The 21,185-nt window shown below is 56.8% G+C and overlaps 2 protein-coding genes across 5 annotated transcripts; both read right to left on the bottom strand.

Moving 5' to 3' along the window:
* Positions 1-512: 512 nt before the first annotated feature.
* On the bottom strand, positions 513-10,051 carry CDH16 (cadherin 16). Its single transcript, XM_032325878.1, has 18 exons — positions 9,880-10,051; positions 8,860-8,917; positions 8,492-8,575; positions 7,921-8,076; positions 7,713-7,851; positions 7,204-7,362; positions 6,259-6,455; positions 5,520-5,642; positions 5,161-5,311; positions 4,729-4,956; positions 4,572-4,648; positions 4,310-4,498; positions 3,970-4,208; positions 3,250-3,383; positions 2,233-2,475; positions 1,973-2,080; positions 1,625-1,741; positions 513-876 (listed from the first exon to the last, which is right to left on the bottom strand). Exons 1-18 carry the CDS (start codon positions 10,029-10,031, stop codon positions 779-781), a joined length of 2,652 nt encoding a protein of 883 aa, XP_032181769.1. The 5' UTR covers positions 10,032-10,051; the 3' UTR covers positions 513-778.
* A 2,484-nt stretch (positions 10,052-12,535) lies between these two features.
* RRAD (RRAD, Ras related glycolysis inhibitor and calcium channel regulator) lies at positions 12,536-18,655 on the bottom strand. 4 transcript variants are annotated; one of them, XM_032325553.1, is made up of 6 exons: positions 18,145-18,655; positions 15,749-16,907; positions 15,106-15,490; positions 14,344-14,417; positions 14,009-14,213; positions 12,536-13,189 (listed from the first exon to the last, which is right to left on the bottom strand). In XM_032325553.1, exons 3-6 carry the CDS (start codon positions 15,473-15,475, stop codon positions 12,912-12,914), a joined length of 927 nt encoding a protein of 308 aa, XP_032181444.1. In that variant the 5' UTR covers positions 15,476-15,490; positions 15,749-16,907; positions 18,145-18,655; the 3' UTR covers positions 12,536-12,911. The 4 variants fall into 4 exon arrangements, with proteins under 4 accessions (XP_032181444.1, XP_032181443.1, XP_032181442.1 ...); XM_032325552.1 differs by having other exon boundaries at positions 15,749-16,952; XM_032325551.1 differs by lacking the exon at positions 18,145-18,655 and having other exon boundaries at positions 15,749-16,598; positions 16,712-18,110.
* Between the last annotated feature and the right edge of the window lie 2,530 nt (positions 18,656-21,185).

The raw sequence follows: 21,185 nt of genomic DNA on the forward strand, positions 1-21,185 counted from the left end.
CTGACTTTCTGCAGACCCTGCCCCAGTACATTGACCATCATGTATATGAAATCCAGAGGTGCCCTGGGGCCTGTGCTGGGGCAGAGGGACCCATTCCCAACCTCACCTCTCCTGTTTCAGTCCGATTAGACCCTCATGATTCCCATACAGACCCCTCTTAAAATTATGGGACCTCTGCCCACCCACATGCAAATACAGCAGTGTGCTCCCACATAAGCACAGGAGCCCTCCCCTAGCAAACACAGTTTTCTGTGTCCCGGAAAACACAGAATGCACTCTAAAGGACATCATCCTCAACTTGACCCATCCAGGGTCTGCAGCCATGGTCTCCAAATGCCCGGAAAAATGACCCACAGTGCTCCAACCTCATGTTCTCACCAAGAAGCAACGTGATGCCCCCATATCCCTCCTCAAAGGGGACCCAGGCTTGTCCCTCAAGTCCCTAGACTCTCTGCGCAGTAGGAGATGTGAAAGGAATGAAGGTTGACATGAGTAATGCACACATTCACATGACTCTGAGAAGCAGGCACAGGCCCTGTCTGCTCTCTGAGGCTTTATTGGTGGACAAACATGGCCCCATATGGAACATTCCCATGGGCGGCCCATCAAGTCAGTATTCAGGCTCTACAGACTTGTCTGGTGATGTTGGCTCCACCACAGGCAGGGGAAGGGGCTCCAACTCTGTCCTAGCCCCCAGTGATCCACAGTGCTGGGCCCTCTCCCAGGAAACCCAGATGGAGGCAGAGGCCAAGCTCCCAGCTGGGGCTGCCTGGACCATTCAAACAGCCGCCTTCAGGGGCACGCTGTCCACTGGCTGATCTAGATCCTTCTTCCTCGCCAAGGTCAAATGAGTGAAGATGAGGATGAGGAAGATGCCTGAGAGGCCCAAGAAGGATGCATCAGCTCTCAGGAGGAGCCATGGGATTGGTCCACCACCCTGCTGTTGCTATTGGTTTAATAGGGTAGTAAAATTTCCTAAGCAGCATCTGCAATGCTGGGTGCATATGACTGTGGTCCTGGGCCCAGAAGAAGCCTGACTGCTTGGACTGCGGCTATCCAGAACACCCCAGCCTCCTTCCCCTTCTCCGGGGAACAGTTTGGTGGAAGTCATCTGGGAGCCACTGAGCTGTTCCCATAGACACAGGAAGCATTGTGCTAGAACCACCACCACCACCAACAAAAAAACCAGCCAAGGGAAATCCAGAGGGCCAAAGAAATCAAGGGGATAAAGAGGGAGGCTTGGACTAAAAGGATTAGGCTAGGAAGACCTGGGCTCTGCCACATTCTGGCTGTGTGATCTCAGACGAGTCACTTGACCTCTCTGAACTTTAGAGACCTCATCTGGAAAATGGAGCGATGCCACAATCTACCTCACAGGGTTGTGAGGACTGACTCTGATAATCCTATATTACACAGTCAATGTATAATCACAGAAGAGCAAATGCTGTCATCAATGATGATGATGGTGAGTAGGATAGTATGAAGGAGGAACAGATGACTAGGAGAGCTGTGGGGTTCCTTCTCCAGCCCTGGGGAGCCCCGCGGGACAGGGCACTGTGTACCCGGAGGCTATAACTCTGAGCATCCACCATCCTCCCCTGCTAGCGAGCCCCGCACCCATTACCTATCGCCATCAAGGTGCCCACGAGGATGCCCACCGCCGACAGCTTCGAGGGCATGCCCTTCATGCGGCCAACCTTGCGCATGCACTGCCCCTCCACGTTGCAGCGACACACAATCACTGGGGGACAGGGGATGGGGGAAGGTAAGGGTCTGGGGGCTGGAGCTCCAGCTGCTCAGAGGCTTCTGAGCAGCCAGTTGAAAGACGATTTGGGGCACATGTGTATATTTATGTGTGGGGGTGGGCGCCTACTCTTCTGCATGCAGTGCCTCTGTGCGCTGTACCCAGTCCCTCCCCCTGCACCCCAATGGTCGCCTCGGGAACTGCAGGCACACAGAGCCCTGACCTTACCTCGGACCAGGAGCTGCCAGGTCCCAGTGTTGTGGCTGACAACCACAGGCACTGCGTGCTCACGTGGCTCCACCCAGTGCAGGGCCAGGGTGAGGTAGGCGTGGGAACCTGTGGGACCACAAGCAGTGACCCTAGTCCCTAGTCCGGGCAGGCCCGAGGCCCAGCCCCGCCTCCACAGCACAGGGCCATCTCATCTCCGATGCCCCCCCACCCCCGCCTCCCGCCTTGGCCACGGTCTTCCACCTTTCCCCACCACACACCGTTGAGAGCCTGGAGGTGCCAGTCCCGCTGCACCGTAGGGTTGGGGCCAAGGGCAAAGCTGTAGGGACCGTGCCCACCAGCCGGGTCAGGGTCCTCTCTGGGTCCACTGATAACCACGCCATGGTCCTGGCGGGGCGTGCAGAGGTGGCGGGTGGGAACAGGGTTCAGGGTTGGGGCCCAGGCAAACGGAGACTTCAGGAAGTGGATCACGAGGGTTGCAGAGGTGCTCAGTGTTGGCCGGTCTGCGGAGGAGGCCGTGTGAGCTAGTCCCAGGCCGGGAGATCTTACCCTGCAGCATCTAGGCCACACCAGCTCTACTGCCCGCCTCCTCCACTGCCACCCCCAGCGGCATCCTCGCTCCTGTCTCTTCCTCACCGTGCACCTTGTCCCCTTCGCTATCCAAATGGCTGCCAGGCCTTTCTGTGCCTTTCTGGATACCCCGCTTGCTCTCACCCCCAGCCCCCGCCCCACCCCAGCCACCAGTGTCAGGGCCCGTGGAGATGCCCTGACTATAGGGACACTCGCTCTGCTGGGTCTGTCATGCACCACAGGACAGTCCAGCCCAGAGCAGAGCTGCCTCCCTGATAGAGCCATGTCAGGGCCAGCTTTTCATCCAGTCAGTGTGGCATTCAGAGTCCTCCATACCTGGCTTCAGTGGCCCAGCCTGGCTTACGTCCTGGCCTGCAGAGACACGGCCCCCAGCATTCCTTCCACCTGCCTGGCCCCACAGCCTCTGCTCCTAGCCTACATCTGAAGCCAACACCTGAGAGGCCCTGCAGGGCCGAGGGGCAGGCTTGGAGGATTGTAAGTGTCCAGTGAGGAGCTTGGTCTGAGAGGGGATGTGGATGCCAGGCATCTCAGAGACCGACGTTGGCCCCAGCCCTCATTCCTCTTTCCTGCCAGGGGCAGAGTGGATGCCAGGAAGGACCCCAGGAAGGAAGCTCAGCCCTATCCATCTCTCTATCTCCCCAAGGCTTACTGTCCCTCACGGAGGCCCCACAAATGCCCGGCCATACCTTCGTACTGGGCCTCCACGAGCACTGTGTACATGTCCCCAGGCTGGGCGCCCTGCAGGGGCCGGGCTGTGCGCACCTCCCCAGAGACCTCCTTGATGCAGAGCCAGCCCTCTGAGTCATTGAGCAGGGAGAACCTGAGGCCCAGAGAAGATGGGGGGGTGGGGGAGGGAGGCACTGGGACCATATATGGGGTTTTATTCAGAGACACCCCCCCGGCCCATGTGACCTGCTCAAGTTCCACATCCTCTCTGTGACTTGGGGGTGGCAGAAGCACCCAGGGTGCCCAGTTTCTCTCCCCAGCTTTAGGGACTTGCTGAGGGCCAGGGCTTGAATCTTGGATACTGTTGGGGGCAGAGGGGGGGACTATCAGAGCCTAATGCAACTCCACTAATCTCAGGTCACTCCCTAAAGGGACAGGATGGGGCCGGGGAATAGAACTCGTCTGCGCTGCAGTCTGGGTGAGGGATGGGGTGGTTGGCATCCAGGACAGTGCAGGAGGCAGCCTCTGAGCTTGCGTGGAGTCTTAACTCTCCGCTCCATGCCCTACCCAACTCTTCCAGCTCTGACCCACCCTCAGGACTCACAACCTCGCCATTAGCATTGGTTAGAGGAACGTTAGCATTGTTAGAGGAACAATGTGAGTCCGCTCTGAGGCCCTGGGGGTCATCCCTGGGGAGCAGGGGATGTCCAGTCCAGTTAGAGGCTGGGCTTCTGGCTCACCTGAGGGGACTGCTTACGGGTTCTGAGGGTTGGATGGTCAGCAGGAGGGAGCCAGCTGGGGTGCTGACTGGAACACTGGCTTCGTAGCTCTGGTCCAGCTTGGGGGGTGGCACCGGCTTTTCCACCAGCACAGTCACTGTGGCTGTGGCTCCAGGGCCTGGGCCTGGCCCCACCAATTCTGCCACGCTCCGGACCACCACCACCAACCTGTGACTGGAAGCTGCCTCATAGCTGAGGTTCTAGAACCAATGGGGTCCGGGTCACTGTTTGGGCCAGGGCACACTTGTGCATTCACGTGGGTATACCCACATGTGCCTCTTCCCCAGCCCCAGCCCCTTACCTTGAGGAGTCGGAGTTGGACATGACTGGAGTCTGGCTCCCAATCCAGGCCAAAGGTCCCCTCCATATCCCCTGCCTCAATGGCAAAGTCCATGAGGCGGAAGGCAGGCTCAAGGTCAGCATCAGTGGCCATGAGTGTGGCCACTAGAGTCCCTGGCTCTGCATCCTCAGGAAGGCTCACAGGCTCAATCTGGAGAGATGCAGAGGGGCTGTGAGCCCCTCATCAGTACCTTCCCAAGGTCTCCTCCCCTGTTCTTGCTTACCTGGGAAACAGTGAACTCGGGGGCATGGTCATTGATATCTGTGATTGTGACAGCGACCTCACACGTGCTGCTGAGGCCTGAGGCAGGAGAGGGCATGTTGGAGAGAGCAGGAAGGGAACAGAGAGGGAGAGAACCTGGGTCACCATCGGGCACTTACCACCCTCAGCTCCACCTCGGTCAACGGCCTTCACCCGAAGCAGGATGTTCTGGCCAGCACGGAGCGGGGCATCCCCCAGTGTCACACTGCCTGAGGTGAAGTCCAGCTCAAAGGCTCTTCCATCTGCTCCCTCCTCAGGCTCAGGGCTCAGCAGCTGATACACAATGTGGGAATTGAGGGAACCGGGGGCATCCATGTCCTCTGCCAACAGCCTAGTCACCTTGGTGCCTGTGAAGACAGCACCCACCTAGGTGGGACCACAGCCCAATCTGGAAGCCCCATTCCGCCCCCTCGTCTGTAGTGCTGGGCCAAACCTGAGCTCGTGGCATGGATGGAAGGGCCTAAGGCTGGCCCCATCTCAGAGAAGAGCAGAATGGGACGGCTCCCAAGGACGCAACCCTCCCCCATCCCCTGTCAAGACGCATAGCCCACCTGGGGGGCTGAGCTCAGGAATGCTGACTGGGGAGTCCCGTGGAGAGCAGACAGGTGCATTGTCATTGTCATCCATCACCACCAGTCGCAGCTCCAGAGGTTCTGTGTAGTCCTCACGGTGGGTGTTCTGAGCCCGCACCTGGAGCAGGTACTGAAGTGGGCAGTGGGGGGCTTCAGATGAAGGCCAAGGGCAGTTTCAGCCTGGCCAGGGTCTGCGTTCCCCTCCGGTGGCCAGCTCCAGCTTTCTGGGTGCCCTTCCACTGTTTCAGTGCCTGCGGGGGATGTGATACCCCCAGAAGCCAACCGGACATTGACCGGGCACCCCTCAACCTGCCCTCCTGGCTTCCCCCTCATCTCACCTCAGCCTGGGATTCTCGGTCTAGCTCCTTGGTCACGTAGACTTTTCCCTCTGTATCCACATCAAAGGGGCCAGGGGGCTGGCTCTCCAGGTGATAATGTACATCTCCCCCATTCCAGTGTACCTGGGAGGGGGACACGGAAGGAGGGCACCCTGGGACGAGGGACAGGGGCTGTCAGCTCTTATGCCACAACTCTTCCTGGGTGAGGAGCTTGGGCCCCTGCTGCTGGGGGACCTCAAGCGAGTTGCTCTCCTCCCTGGAGCCCAGGTAGGGTCCTCTTGTTTGTGACACTTGTAGCAAGTCCCTGGTGGCCTTGGTCCAAGGCTGGTCCCCACCCAAAGTGCCTCAAGGACCAGGCTGTATTATTCTCTGCCCTCCCAGGCCAGGCCTGACCCCAGGGCATTCCTCGAGGAAGTCTGAGACATTCCAAGCCTGGGTGACAATCCCCATGGCAGCAGGGAGGTAGCAGCTGTTCTCCCTAAGGAAGCCTGGGGCAAGGTCAGGTCACGGCCCAGAGCCACACTGGCCAGAGGATGATAGGTGAGGGGCTGTGGCTCTGGTCCCAGGGCCCTGGAGACCCTACTCCATGATGGGAGCCAATGGGGACAGTAGAGGGAGAAATATAGGTAGGGGAGGAACAGGGGTTAAGCTGGGCCTCAGACCCACCCCCCAAATCTTGAGACTCAGGCCCAGCTGTACCAGCCATGGGGCGACTTCAGCCCCTGGAAGCCACACTCACCTGGGCTATGGGGTGTGGGTATGGAACTTTGAGATTCTCTGGCACGTGGACGGGATCTAGGGGAACCCAGGTGTTCTCTACTATGAAGACATCTACGGTGGCAGTGGCCTGGTGGCCCGAAGCCTGGTCACCCATGTCCTTGACCTGTACCAATAGCTGGTAGAGCCCTTCCGCAGCCTGGCCTAGGCTGGTGCTTCCTAGAAGGGGCAGGGTGGCCAGCTGAGCAGGAGTCCAGGGCTTCCTTCTCAGTGAGTAACAAACACAAAGCCAAGCATATGGCAAGTGTTCAGGTGCCCTCTGGGCCCAAAGGCAAGAGGTGCTTTGAGCACCGGAGTGAGCACCCAAGCAGGGCTTGGAAGTTGCAAAGCCATTTCCATATCTATGCACACAGTGAATGGCTGATGGACTGGATGACTAGGAGCAGGATGAGGGTCCATGGGGGGATGTGTAGATGTGTAGATGACTGGCTGGATGAGTGGATGGCTGGCTAGGAAATGGATGGGGAGTTGGGTGTGTGCATGCGTTCTTTTGGATAGCTGTTTGAGTAAATGGCAGTGTATGTGGTTGGGTGGCAAATGGGTGAATGGGGGACTGGCTGGGTGGGTATATGGTTTTTTCTTTCCATCCCCAGCCTGTGCCTCTGGCCTGAACTCCCTTACAATCAGTCCAAAGTTCTCCTAGGAACATCCTAGGCTACAACCCCCCAGGTCTCTCCTATCCTTGCCCCTTAGGCTTGGGGTCCAGACTGTAGGGCTGAGGCTACTCTGTTCATACAATTTTTTCTCTCCATGCATGGTTCAAGCCTTTTGCTTTGCCACTCTCCACCTAGAATGCTCTTTCTTCTTCCTCTCTCCAGCTCCGACCCCCCCTTCCATGGCAGCTCACATGCCGCCTTCCTCAGCTTTCCCTGACCCTCTCCCCTCATCACACCCAGCTCAGGCTCACCTTCAGGGCTGAGGGCCAGAGCCCCCAGCTGAGGCTCCAGCTGGAACATGTGTGGGGAAGGCTGGGCTGGGGCCTGGTTCAGGATGTAGAATCGGAGATCGGAGTTGGCTGTGCCCGGCTCATCCCCGTCCGAAGCCTCAAGGAAGAGGAAGGGGATGCCTGGTGTGTGTGGAGAGGGCAAGCGGTAAGGGGTGCAGGGCGGTGGGGAGAGTTTCCCCGCCTCCCTCATCTCTCTCTGGTACTTCCTTCTATATCTATCCTTGTGTCAGGAAGCTGGAGGTGAGCCACAGATTTTCAGCCCACTCTGCAGGGGAGCCATCTGAGGCCAAGAGTGGAAGGGACTGGAGGACTCTCAGTGGGGTATGGAGCAGGATGGGACAGAAATGGGAGGGGGCAGCTTGGCCCCTGGCTGCCCTGTCCTTATGCCAATGGCTGGCCATCTCTTTACTCTCTATTCTCTCCTCAGGGCCCACCTGACCTGTCGTTCGCTGGTGGCCCTGGGCACTCACCAGGCTTGGTGCCCAGGCTCAGCTGAAATTTGTAGATGAACTGAGAGAAGTGGGGCACCTGGTCATTCTCATCCTTCACATCCACAAGCACAGGCTGTGGGCCCCACAAGACACGTCCATCCTCAGTCTCCAGGGTGACCTGGAAAGGAAGGGTCGTCAGCGCCCCGGCCCGCCTACACCATTCTCCCCGACACTGGCCCGGTCGTACTTGCAGCTGGTACTCGGACTGTTCCTCTCGGTCCAGGGCCCTGGTCACCAGCAAGAAGCCAGACTCTGGATCCACAGCAAAGAGGCCCTCAGCTACCATGCCTGGGGTCCCCGACAGCACAATCTTGCCCTCTGTTTCCTCAGGGGGCAGTGGCAGCTATGGAGGAGAGCAGAGGTAAAGGCAGTGGGAACCAGGCCTGGGGGATGCCCCTCCACCCATTGGCCCCATTTTATATGTGGGGAAACTGAGGCTCAGAGAGGGCTAGCACTTGCCTGAAGTCACATAGCCAGTAAATCACAGGACCAACATTCAAAGCCAGAGCCCTTTCTCCTGTACTTGATGCGCCCCAGTACTCCCCACCCTCCTTTCTAAAGCTTGAAACCCCACCACCAATAGTTTTTTAAAACTCTACTTTCTACTGGAATTGACATTTTGTTAGTCTCTCACACTCTATCACATTCTGTTTGGGAACGAGGATTGAAAGAAAGGCAGAGCAAGAAAGAGATAGAAATGCTGGAGGCAGGGGAAGCGTGACCTGGGGGAGGGCAGCCCACCCAGTTCTTAGGCTCACCTTGATCAGGTACAAAGGGAAATTTCCACCATAGTTTTCGGGGACTTCCACCTTCAGTTCTGCATACTGGTCTTCGGGGAAAACCTAGGGGAGGATTCTCTCCTTGTCTCCAGGCTTTACCTTCCTATCATGGGTGCCTGACAAGGAAGTGGAATTTCTGCCCCTTCTAGGGGCCTGGCCATATCTTAGCCCAACCACCTTCTGGCCTTTGACCTCCTGATCCCACAACGAGGTCTATAGTCAGCTCTGCACACCCTCCCACAACTCGTCCCTTCTATGGTCAGTGCAACTGGCCCAGGTGGAATGGGAGAGAAGGGTGCCAACTCCCAAGGCCAGGGTCTGAAGGAGATGAGTGGGACCCAGCTCACCTGGGCTATGGAGAGGCAAAGCAGCAACAGCCAGGCAGGGACCATGGTCAGGATGGGCCTGAGGGACAGGGCAGTAAGGATCCAGCCAGGATCGGTAGGCAAGGATTCCCTCCTAATACTCTCCTCCTAGAGAGGGTCCCTCCCTTCACTCCCACTCAGCCCAAGCCATGGCTTCCACAGGCCCCACAGGGTGCAACTGTCCCTTCTTCCAGCCTTTTCCAGAAGCTGGACCTCCTGCTACCTGTCACTATGGGAAAGGCAGCCAGGCCTTCTCCTGCCCCTGTCCTTCTGTACTCTCAGAGCTGCCCCTCCCCGTCCCATCCACTTGGACATTGCCCCCCACCCACTGTCATCCTTCCATACCAATAGCCAGAGGGACCTCAAGACAGACTGGCCTCCTCTTCCTCCCCTTAGAGTCCATGGGTCCCCATCACCTGCAGGGTTGAGTGCCATCCAGCTCCTCAAGCAGGCCCACCCAGGCCCCCAGGCCCAGCCATCCTGTCTCTCGGTTCCTGCCCCCACAAGAATCTCCATTGGTGTTTCACCTCCACACTTTTGGCTCCTTCCTGACATAGCCTCCCCAGTTTGTACGGAGGTCCCAAAGTGGTAATTGCCCAGCCACCCCAAATATCACAAAAGTCTGAAGCTGGAAAGACCCTGATGACTCTGAGGGTCACTTTCTGCAGCCACCTCATGCTGGAGGCGAAGCCTGAAGGGCAAGGCCCGACCAAGGTCACACAGGACTTTACCACAGGACAATTCCTCCTGGAACAGAGGACCCACGGTTCAGGGTCTTGTGCCCTGTTTTCCCACCCACTGCCATCCTTCAGACACAGAGTCCCCTGAGGGAGGGAGTCCTGCCCTTGTCTTCGTATTTGCCAGCACACAGCGTGGAGTTGGGCCTGCAGAGCAATGGACAACCACTCCAGCCATTCCTGGCAATTCTTCCCCTGAACAAAGGCTGGATAGGACAGTGTTATTCCTTCACCTACCACCGACCCCAGCCTCAGCCCTGCTCACCCCTCCACTCCAGAGCACCCTCCGGTGCCTAAGGCGGGCTCCCTTGGTCCAGCTGCCAGGTGAGAGGGCTCTTTCTCCAGGGAGTGCTGGCCAGGCCGGGATGGGTGGGGTAGGGCAGGGCGGACACTTGAGCAGGTAGGCGGTCCAGCCATGCTTGCTCAGGAATGGAAAACACCACTGGGCCCACAGCAGCAGGCCTGGCCGTGCCCAGCCCCCCAGGTTACTCATTGACTTTGGAAAGCTGGGGGCTGCTCAGCATCCGTGACTGCCAGCCCCAGGAGGTGGGGAGATCATTGGCCTGGCACTGCTCCTGTTCCTATACAGCCCAGTGGGGACTTCTTGGCTCTTGGGCTTGGACATTACTTCTTTTTCTGTGATTCCGGACTCAGTCGCACTTCTCCACTGTGGATCAGCATATGCAGCTCTACCTTGGCCCACTCTGTTCCTTTTGTCTGGAATGCCCTTCCCTCCCTTCACCTGTCTACTGAGCACCTACTCAGGTTTCAGTACTCAGCTCAAATGTTCCCTTCTCCAGGAAACCTTCCCTGGGCTCCCAGGCTGGTTCAGGATTCTTTTTTTGGGAATACCCTCTACTCCATGCCTTGTGCTACCACCATCAAAGCAGAAAAGACACCAGATTGTTGTTGTCTATCTCTTTCATCAGACTGGAACCCCTCCAGGGCAGGTCTCAGGAACCCGGTAATGACCTTGCCCTTCCTTAGCTTTGCCAGCTTCTAACTTGACCAAAAACAAGGAGCTGGAGGTTCCACACAAAGGATAAATGAGCATGGCCTGAACTGGATATTTGGGGCTCTAGACCACCCACCAGTGGGACCAGTGGGTGGGAGACACAGCAGCCCGTGAGATCTCCTGAGGCTCCCTGAGGGCTCGCACCGGCTGCTGACACAGCCAGCCAGGGACAACAGCCTGTCTCGTGCCTCTGAGAAGGAAGAGCAGATTGAGCCAGCTCAGGTGACCTTGAGAGAATCGCAGGGCTTGCCAGAGGCCCCCTCCCCCACCAAGGGCAGCCAAGTGGAGCCAGGAGAAGCTTCTGGGGCCTGGGAATCCGACAAGGGGAGGGGTGTGTGGGGGAAGGGTCAGTGACCCCGTTGTCAGTCCATCCTTGTCCTTGGAGTTTCCCATGGTCTTCCCTGAGTCCTTCCCACCTCATATCTGGAGGATGGGCGGGGACCCCTCAGCTGCCTCCAACCTTGTCTGCCACAAGCCCAGCGCACCTGCCTCAGGGCCACTCAGGCTCCCCAGGCACCTCAGCCTGGAGCAGGGCACGGTGGAGTTGTTGAAGGGGTCTCATATGGGTTGAGCTCCTGCCATGCACCCAGTACTGCTCTAAGCACATGACTTCATTATCCCCCCCACCTCCATTCTGAAGGGTCATTGTCCCCATGTCACACCCTAGGGCACAGAGATGCTGAGTGGCTTGCCCAGGGCCAAACAGCCAATAAATAGCAGGGCTGAGAAGGCTTGGATTCTGCTTCAGGCCTCAGGACATTCACCTGCTCTGAGAAAACCATGCCTTCCACATGCCTCTACGTATGTTGCAGGCTGGGAATGGAGAGCCGCAGCAGCTTGGAGCAGTTAACACTGCCCTGGGGGGTGTGTGGGTGAGTCAAGGGAGGTCCTGCACCTTAAGGAGTGGCTTTGACACCTTCTGCCATTGAACAACTGCCATCAGTGTTCTAACCAGCTTGCAAGAGCTCCTAGGGGTCTGTGGAGTAAATAAATTGAACCAATGAAGGAAATGTATCTTGCCCAGAACCTTCTCAGAAACTGTCCCATGCCTCACTACAGGCTGCTTTCGGTTCTGGAGACCAGCAGACATATATACCAGTCCATACTCAGCCACTTCCACCTGTGCGACCGCAGGCAATCGCTTCAGTTTCCCATGTGCCATTGCTAAATGGAGCTATTCCTTCCCAAAACAATATGGGGAAAGTCCCAGCAGTCACCTGTGGCGGGTGTGGGTGGCAGGGAGACAGGCACACCTCTAGCAATCAGTGAACATACACACATTCCCACACAAATGCAAGGCCTCTCATTCTAGGCAGGGAGGGCCCCGGAGAGGGGCTCCTGCCAAGACCACATTACCTAACATTGAGCATGGGATGCTCTCTCCTGGCCCCTCCCAGAGGAGAGAGCAGTGAGGCCCTTGCTCAGTAGCCCAGCCCCAGCCACTCACCTCCTCCTTTCCCAGCTGGGGAATCTCGTAAGTATTCCACAGCTACCCTACCTCAGCAAATTTCCAGCCCCTCGGGAGGCAAAATGGAGACAGACCCAGGATTTTTGTTTGGCCTTGAGACGGGGGCAGGGCATGGTCCCTCAGACAGCCTACGTTTTCCTTATATATAGCGGGGTGACTGAACCCTTAATTAGCTAGGCAATGCCAGGCCCCAGGGCAAGAGAAAAATCTGGATAGCGGGCTGAAAGGGGCTTTTGTCTCCTCCTACTGCTTGGATCTCCGGTCAGGTCACAAGCCACACCTGCCCTTCTGGTCCATTTGGCTAGATTGGAGCCCAAATATTAGGAGAGTCAAGGCCACACGCTAGGGTAGGGCAGTGAGGCCCTGTCCCTCAACCCCAGGAACGCCCCCTACTTTTACAGCCCCCTTCGGGAGGAAACACAGAGTCAACAGCCCTGATCTATCAGGAAATAGTCTTTATTACAAAAGTTTGCATGTAAACAAATAAACACTGCACTGAACAGCCTCCCTTCAGAGCATGCACACCCCAAGTGTGGAGAAAGCTGGAGTCCCATCCCCACACACAGGCCTGCCCCACGGGCTGGGCTCGGGCTGCTGCTTGGGACACATATACACCGGCCTATACACGTATCACTGTGGGCCCAGCCTCTGATGGCCCGTGGGAGCTGCCTGGGCAGCATCATCTCTCTGTCCATAACCATGAGGTGGGGTATGCCCAGAGTTTGAGCCAGCCCTGAGGCACCTAGGGCAGTTGGGTGGGCCAGCCCACCAATCTGTCCACTTGTATGCACAACGCGGTATGGGTCTGTGGCGTCTAGAGCACCGAGAGATCATGGCAGGACTTGGACTTGGCACGAAAGGCCATCTTGCGGCTGTTGCGTGCTACGATGCGGCCCAAGAAACGCTTTGCCTTCTTGCCAAGACTCTCTCGCCGCCGGGTACCTGCTTGTCGACGTGCATTGGCCTCTTTGCTGTCCCTGCGCAGGCGTATCTGGCGCACGACACCCTCGAACAAGGCCTGGACGTTGTGGTGCAGCGCTGCTGATGTCTCAATAAACTTGCAGTCAAAGACCACGGCACAGGCCCGGCCCTCTGGTGGGGACAGGGATGTGCTGGTTAAACTCTAGCCACCCCACAGCAGCTACCACTCAGGAATCCAGGGGTCAGAGATGGAGCCCTGGTGGTCCCCAGAAACACAGACCCCAGGTCCCCTACAGAGGATACAAGGCATTGCTGGGTCACCTAACTGGCAAAATGTGCCCACCTTTAAGGAGCTCACAAAGGCTCACAAGAGGAAACTCATTTATGGAAATAATTTGAAGCCTGATACTCAAATGGAAATGCCTTAGCAGTCAACACAAGACAAGGAGAGCTTTGATGGGCACCTTAATATTTCATGGTTCGATGTTATATGATGATGAATAACCAGTGAAATTGGGAGGAGGATGTCACCAAGTCACTGCTAGTTTCCTCTGAGGGACTCAGTTCTGAGGGCCATAGAGAATACTGAGCCCAAGAGGGGCAGATCCTCCCCAGAGTCAAGACCATGCCGAGACCAGCCCCAGCCCTGAATCCATGCTCTGACCTCCTAGCCCAGTTCCCTGCACTCTCCTCACTCCTCATCTGTCAGGCCGGGGCCAAAGGATACAGGAGAGGAAGGCCCTGAGGTGGCCCAGCTCAGTGCCCAGCAGCTTCCTCCCCCCACCCCCAGCGCATCTGGTCCTTCCCCCAGGCCTCTCAGCCCTCTGGGAGTCCTGTGGGAGGGCAGCAGCTTTCCCCCTCTCCCCCTCAAGTATTCTTCCTGAACATTTTTAGCCACTTATGATCCCCAGGGACTTGAGCTGAGCCAAGACTTAATGGACCACAGGCCAACCAGGATGTCCCTCCCTTTCCGACCCACTCCCTGCTCACCATCCAAGGAGACCTCTCGAGAGCGCACCAGGTCGCTCTTGTTGCCCACTAGGATAATGGGCACGTCGTCCATCTGCCGTGCCCGCCGCAGCTGGACCCGCAGCTCTGAGGCTTTCTCGAAGCTTCCCTTATCTGTCACTGAGTACACGATGACGTATGCATCCCCCATAGCCATGCAGTGACCAGGTAGCCAGCGGCTGCTATCCTGGGGAACACATACACATGCATATCTGCCAGTTGGTCCCATGCCCAGGCTACAAGGCTGTCCCTCTAAGCAGGCTCCTAACCCCAGGTTAGCCCTCCCACCCGGGCCTGGGTCTCAGCCTGCAGCCTACCTGCTCCCAAATGTCATAGACCAAGAGTGATGCCTCTTCTCCATCCACCATGATGGACCGATCATACGTGTGCCCTAGGTAGGAGACTAGCAGTCAGGTTACCTGCTGGTTCCCAAAAGCCACCCTCCCACACCATGTGCCAGGATTCCTATTTTGGCCACACCCTCCAACTTCACCATAGAGGGCTCCCCACCCCCCCACCCCACCCCACACCCCCGCCAACCTTTCCCTCCACTGATGGTCACTATGCGACAAAGAGGTGGCAGTGCTGAGAAGCAGGATGTAGAGGACATGTTGTGCCTGACCTCACCTAGACAACCCTTCCCCAAGCTGGCAATGTCCTGGGTTGCCCCTCCTGTTTTCCCCGCCCTCCTGTTGCATGGGCCCCAGGGTAGCTCTGACCATAGCAGCCTAAGTTAGAATAGTGACTGTCACATTCTTTGGGAGCCTTGGTCACCTAGGGCTCTTCTCCTAGAAACTCCCTCTGGCTGTGTTCCTGCCACCCCTGGCAAGGAGGGATGTCCTATCCCCATCCTACAGAGTTGCCTCAGGTACAGCCTGGGACTGCTACTCTGGGCATTTCTTCCCTTACCAAGGGCTGGAGGTCCCTTCTCCCTTAGTTTCCCCATCTGTGAAATGGGTAGGTAGAGGCATGACTCTGAAAGTGCCATGGTATGCGCCGCTTTTAATTCAGGTCCCCAGCCCCGTGCCCTCATTCCTCCCCTGGCATCTCCCCTCCCTTAAATAGTCCCAGCCCCTCACCTGCAGCCTCTGCTTCAGGCCCATCCTCTACACCACCGAAGATGCGCGCCAGAGCGCTCTTGCCCACGCCAGGCGCCCCCAGCAGCAGCACCTTGTAAACGCTCTCGTCTGAGTCGCTGCCCCCTGAGCTGAGCGACTCGGAGGAGCCCTCGGGCCAGTCGAGCGCCGCACCCTGGGCCCCGGTCCCCGCCGCGGCCGACGCCAGAGCGCTCGGAGCCAGCGCCGCCTGCAGGTCACGCTCGTCCACCGGCATGCTTCGACGGTGCAGCGGGGGCGCGGGGCCCCAGGGTGTGCTGCCTCGACGGCGCTCGCGCTCCCGGCCCCCGCCGCGGCTCCCGCCGGCTCCGCTGCCGCCGCCATTCAGAGTCATGGCGCCCGACGCCGTCTGAGGAACGGGAGTGGGGACGGCAGGGTCAGCCGTGGGACAGACGGTATGGGAGGCTGGACCCCCGGCGCGCCTGCCTGACGCCGGGCTCAGGCTCGACGCTCGGGCCGAGGGCCTGCGTCGAGGACACAGCGGTCCGTCCCCTCCCGGCCGTGGAGGTCCTGGCGCGCTGACTCGTGAGCCACCCTCCCGACTCGTCCATCCATCCGTACCCTGGACGGTGCGACCACCTGCACCCCGCTCCGCCAGGACACTCACCCAACCGCACACGGACACGGTCAAGAGAAGTAGGTTCCAGGCCCCGACACAGTCCCCTCGCAGACCCTGGCTCGGACACCCGACGCTGCCGCAGCCGCCGCCTCCTCCTCGGTCCGCTCTGGGTCCCGGCTCCAGAGCTGCCTATTTAAGTGTCTGCCCGCCCCCGCCCCCGCCCCCGCCCCCACCCCCGCCCTCACCCACGTCCCCGCTGCTGCGGGGGCTGACGTGTCGGTCCTCCTCCCCCTCGGGGGAATCCCCCGCCCCCCTCCCAGGACCTCGCACCCACCGAGACCCCGCCCCAACCAACTGGACAGACAAAGCCCGGGCAGAGCGTGTGTGGGGTGGAAGGCAGGGAAGGAACCAGGAGGGGGACTAGGTTGAGAGGTATGTGGGAGGGGCTTGGAGTTGGGGGTATCAACATGGCTGGGGTCAAGGGGGAAAGCCCGACAAGCCAACTGTGCCAGCTCCCCTCTGGGGAAGAATTAGTTCTGGCCCTTTAACAGTGAATTCTTCCTTTGCTCTCCCCCAGCCCTGGCCTGCAGCCCAAGCAAGCCGACCAATACAGGCTGGACAGACTTCACCCTTCTCTGTTCAGGACACCCCCTCCCGAAAGGGCCCTTATATGAGGTAGAACTGAAGGGTCCTAAATCTGAGCTTCAAGTCTTGGCGCCAAGTCCTGCCTACCTCCCCTCCCTGCCCTGGGGAATTGAAGGTTCTACCTGATGAGCCTGACCTTCAGGGTGAGGGTTAGTGTCACCCTGTGAGCCTCGGGGAGCACGTGGAGAACTTTGGGGTGGGGGGTGAAGAAAAGGAGGTGCTCTGGCAGTGTACTGCAGGTAGAGATGCATGCCTGATTTGGGGGGAGGGAATAGAGGTCCAGAGAAGGGAAATGATGAACTCAGTCAGCACCACCTCACCTCCCAGCACCCCCCAGACAGCTGCCAGCAACTCTGCTAAAAATACCTGGTCCTCGCCCTTCCTGGACTTTCTGCTCCTGGTTGTTCTTCTCCTGGGCTGGAGGTTGCCCAAAGTTGGGGAAATCCTGGCAGACAGGTGTCAGATGGCAGTAGGAGTGGCTAGGGGTGGGACTGGACCAGGGCTGGATTCAGCTGCTGTAAGTCTTCAACGTCTGTTTCCTTCCTTCTGGTCCCAGATGGGCCTGTAGTTCAGGGCATATGCAGGGCCTGGAGGTTCAGACTCCCATCTAGGAGCATAGATGTAGAGTGCAGCTGGGGCAGGGCTGGAGCTGGTGGGTGGGATGAGCCACCATGTGGAGTCCCCATTGCCCAGAGCTCACCTACCCCTTAGAACTAGGGTGGGTTCCAGGGCATGGAGGGGAGGAGATATAATGAGGGAGCTTGGTTTCTAGACCTGTCTCTGCCTCCACGCTTGTGTCTTGCCTCCTCTCCCTGCGTCAGGGTACCCAGCTATAAAATGACCTGTTCCCTCCCTGACTCATGTCTGGGTGTGTGAGGATGGGGGGCGAGGGAGGCTATGAGGTGCTTTGTGACAGGGATTTGTTATCAGACTCTGACGTTTGATTGTGATGAGTGTGGTGGGGTGGGGGTGGGGTTGCCCATTCAGGCTCAGGTGACATCACTGATGGAGATCCTGGTGGGTTGTGGTAGGTTGCTATGGAGACCTGGGTGGGGCTCTCTGGAGGCTCTATCAGTTTCCTTGGCAACATCTCAGGGGGCCTTGGGATGAGGAAGGCCTGGCTAGGTAAGTAGGAGGCGGTTCACACAGGACCCTCTGGTCTTGAGATCTTCAAAGTAGGCAGGGGCTAGACTGAGGGGTGACCTGGCCACTACTGTCCCTCCCATGGTCCTGTGTTCTTGGGGGCCTGGGCAACCCCCTACTGGCCCTAGCTTCCTGGATGAGATCCAGTAGCAAGAATTTCATCTTGGGTGGAGCCTCCAGCCAGGACACAAGCCTCAAAAGCCAGCAAACCACTTCCCATCAGGAACCCTGGCCTGGGCCGTTTATGACCCCCCCTACCCCTGAAAATAACCCCCCAATGTCCAGCAGAAGATAGGTATGCGGCATAGCTGTGATACTTCCCAGCAGGGAGCTGTGTGAGGAATTAGGGCTGGGTTTCCCCTCCAGTAACCTGAACCCAGGACTTCAGCAGTGTTTCTTCATTGCCAAGGGAACTGCATCCACACTGGGCTAGTCAGGCCCCAGGCATTCCCCAACAGGCCAGGCTCACCACAAGCCTAGGTATGGCCAGGAGCTCCAGAAACCAAGACCAGGACATGACCTTGAGACATCCCCACTCCCACCTCCTGGTCCTCCCAGCTCTGTGGGCTGAGCTTGGCTGCCCTGGAGCAAACTGAATCTGTCCTAGTAACACACCTAGGACAGCCCAGCCTTCAAATCCCAGCTCTGCCACTTACTAGCTGTTTCTGTCCCATTTATCTTGGGTGAGCCTCAGCTTCCTCCTGTATAGAACAGAGATAATGTTTGTATGGGGCTTGTTGTAAGATGTAAATAACAATATGAAATGCAGAGGTAAAATGCTTGGCATATAGTCATATCTCAATACGAACACTTTTACCATTCTTGTTTGGATGGGACAGGTCCCATGAATCTGTGTCCCCCTCCTGCTGCTGCTTTCTTCTGTTCCATTCTCTCCAAAACAGTGGTTTGCCTAGAGAGGGGCAATGCAGATACCCTTCCCCGCCACTCCATACCCACCTTCCCTCTGTGGGATGCCACACCTTTCCCCCTCCCTCTAGTAACAAAAATTTGCAGAGGGAACTTGGCTGGGTTTCAGTATCTCCAGCCCTCCTCACACAGCTGCTATGCCCCACACTGTTTGTTCTAGGGCTCATTTCATTCAGGGGTACCTGGCTGCCTCAATCAGTAAAGCATGTGACTCTTGAGTTGTGAGTTTGAGCCCCACACTGGACATGGAGGCTACTTAACAAAAAAAGTTAAAAATAAATAAATAAATAAGGCTCCATTCATTCATCTCACTGACCTGTACTTAGTACCTACTGTGTGTCAGCCCCTGTGCTGTGGGCATGATAATAAGCACAAATGGACATAGCTGGGCATGTTCATACATGTCATCTAATCCCTGCGCCAACCTCTCCAGCTATGATTTGTTGTTCCCATTTTGTAGACATGGTAACCAAAGCCTGAGAAGTCACGGGCCAGAAATAGCAGAGCCAGACACACCTGACAGAGGGCTTCAGAGACCTCAAAGCTCATCCCATCTCATACCCATATACAACAGATGGAGTTCCAGAAAGTTCCCTGGGCCCTAGCCCAAGATTCACAGATGGTGTCCTTGCAGGCAGCCAGGGGCCACGCACAGATGAGTCAAGACTGACAAGGGGACTATCTGATATGCCAGCTGTGATATGAACAGCTTGATATCCCTTGCCCATCATGGCCTGGCTGCTGGGAGGGCCAGCTGAATCACTCAGTGACTCCTATGTCCCTCATGACCTCCCACCCCCAGCAGACCTTAGACAGAAGGGGTAGGCAGTGCAGAGGTACACACATGGTGAAGCCCACATGTGGATATAGGTGGTGGGGGATGCTCCCTGGGCCCGAGGGACCCTGGCTGGTCACCTTGCCTTTTCCCTGGTAATTGTCACAACTATGCCCACATTACACATGACGAAACCAGGGAATGTGGACTGATGACTTCATCTGTCTGAGCGTGGGCAGCCAGATCTTGGTCACTAGGTGGCAAAGCCCCTCCTTCCTGGAATTGGGGGTTGGCAGCTGTGTGGGGAGGGTGGGAGCCTAGGCCCTTCCATCCAGGCAACAGCGCCCCCTGCCAGCTGAGGAGTATGAGCCAAACTGCTTACGTTCCTCTTTACTCCCTGACTGGAGGTCTTGGGGAGTGAATTATTTCAGAAGCTTGTTTTCTCATCTGTGAAATAGGGATAATAAAGGGTAGAAACAGCCACACAGGGCTGGGTGGAGGACTGACGGACTAGGTAGTATATGCAAAGCTCTCAGCTAGTGCCCACTCTCAGGACAGGCTCAATATTGTCAGCAGACCCTCAAGAGATCTGCAAAGAGCCTCTGGAAGTCCACAATCACACTGGAGCCTTTGCAGGGATGAAGTGGCCAAGGCAAGGCTTTTTTTTTTTTTTTTTAAAGATTTTATTTATTTATTTGACAGAGAGAGATCACAAGCAGGCAGAGAGGCAGGCAGAGAGAGGGGAAGGGAAGCAGGCCCCCTGCTGAGCAGAGAGCCCGATGTGGGACTCGATCCCAGGACCCTGAGATCATGACCTGAGCCGAAGGCAGCGGCTTAATCCACTGAGCCACCCAGGCGCCCAAGGCAAGGCTTCTTAATATCCTTTGTATCCTCAGAGAAAGAAACTGAGGCAGGGAATCATGGCATTATAGTTCCTAACTGGCTGATCCTAGATCCAAGCCCCATGGACCATGCTGGTGACAGACTGTGCTTTGGGCACAGGGTTGGGGGATGCAGAGGGCCCAGACCCCAGCACCTGAAGTGACACACATCTCTGGGGATGCTAGGGGAGCGGGCGCTTCAGGGTCCTTTCAATAGAGAAATTGGCTGTCACTGCCCTGACCAGGGGACCAGACCGGGCATCACCAACAGTGAGACAAGCGGGCATCATATAGCTACAGGTGGATGCTAAAGGATATGTAGGAAATTCTTGAGTTAATAAACTCAAACCTGAACTCAATCAATTTCCAGTTAATAGGAAACATAACTGACAAAGAAGAAATCAGATTGCAGGACTTCTTCAGGACAACTCATCTTTCAAAAAAGTCACTGTCAAAAAAAGATCAAAACATGGGGAGTGGGGAGACAGTTTTAGAAGAGGCTAAAGAGGGATACCAATGCACATAAAGTTTCACTGGAGCATTATTATTTTTTTTTTTTAAATAGGCTCCACACTGAGTATGGAGCCCAATGAGGGGCTCAAGCTTATGACCCTGAGATCCAGACCTGAGCTGAGATCGAGAGTCAGATGCTTAACTAGCTAAGCCACTCAGGTGCCCCAAAGCCTGATTAAAAAAAAAAAATTACCAACTATGAATGACATTTTGGGGAAATTCATAAACAACTGGATTATTAGTTAGTGTTAGGGAATTTTTCTTTCTTTTTTTTTTTAGATTTTATTTAGTTGACACACAGGGAGAGATCACAAGTAGGCAGAGAGGCAGGCAGAGAGCGAAGGGGAAGCAGGCTCCCTGCTGAGCAGAGAGCCCGATGTGGGACTCGATCCCAGGACCCTGGGATCATGACCTAAGCCAAAGGCTGAGGCTTTTTAACCCACTGAGCCACCCAAGTGCCCGGGAATTTTTCATTTTTTGGCCAGATAACAGTACTATGGTTATAGTACTCTTAGGAGACCGAGTTGAAATACTTAGAAGTGAAGGGCCATTTATCTGCAGTTTACTCTCAATATATTCATAGTATGAGACCGGTGACGTT

Source organism: Mustela erminea, chromosome 19, assembly GCF_009829155.1.
Source record: "Mustela erminea isolate mMusErm1 chromosome 19, mMusErm1.Pri, whole genome shotgun sequence".
Lineage (NCBI taxonomy): Eukaryota > Metazoa > Chordata > Mammalia > Carnivora > Mustelidae > Mustela > Mustela erminea.

What these genes read in the sequence shown, in the direction of transcription:
- CDH16 (XM_032325878.1), bottom strand. Translation starts at nt 10,031, where the DNA reads ATGGCTGGACCGCCTACCTGCTCAAGTGTCCGCCCTGCCCTACCCCAC. An exon ending in ACCCACACCCCATAGCCCAG is followed by an intron (nt 5,643 to 6,258) that starts GTGAGTGTGGCT and finishes TCCCCCTCCCAG; the next exon opens with GTACACTGGAATGGGGGAGA. An exon ending in CCCGTAAGCAGTCCCCTCAG is followed by an intron (nt 3,384 to 3,969) that starts GTGAGCCAGAAG and finishes TCTGGGCCTCAG; the next exon opens with GTTCTCCCTGCTCAATGACT.
- RRAD (XM_032325553.1), bottom strand. Translation starts at nt 15,475, where the DNA reads ATGACTCTGAATGGCGGCGGCAGCGGAGCCGGCGGGAGCCGCGGCGGG. An exon ending in GCCTGAAGCAGAGGCTGCAG is followed by an intron (nt 14,418 to 15,105) that starts GTGAGGGGCTGG and finishes TCTCCTACCTAG; the next exon opens with GGCACACGTATGATCGGTCC. An exon ending in TCGAGAGGTCTCCTTGGATG is followed by an intron (nt 13,190 to 14,008) that starts GTGAGCAGGGAG and finishes TGTCCCCACCAG; the next exon opens with AGGGCCGGGCCTGTGCCGTG.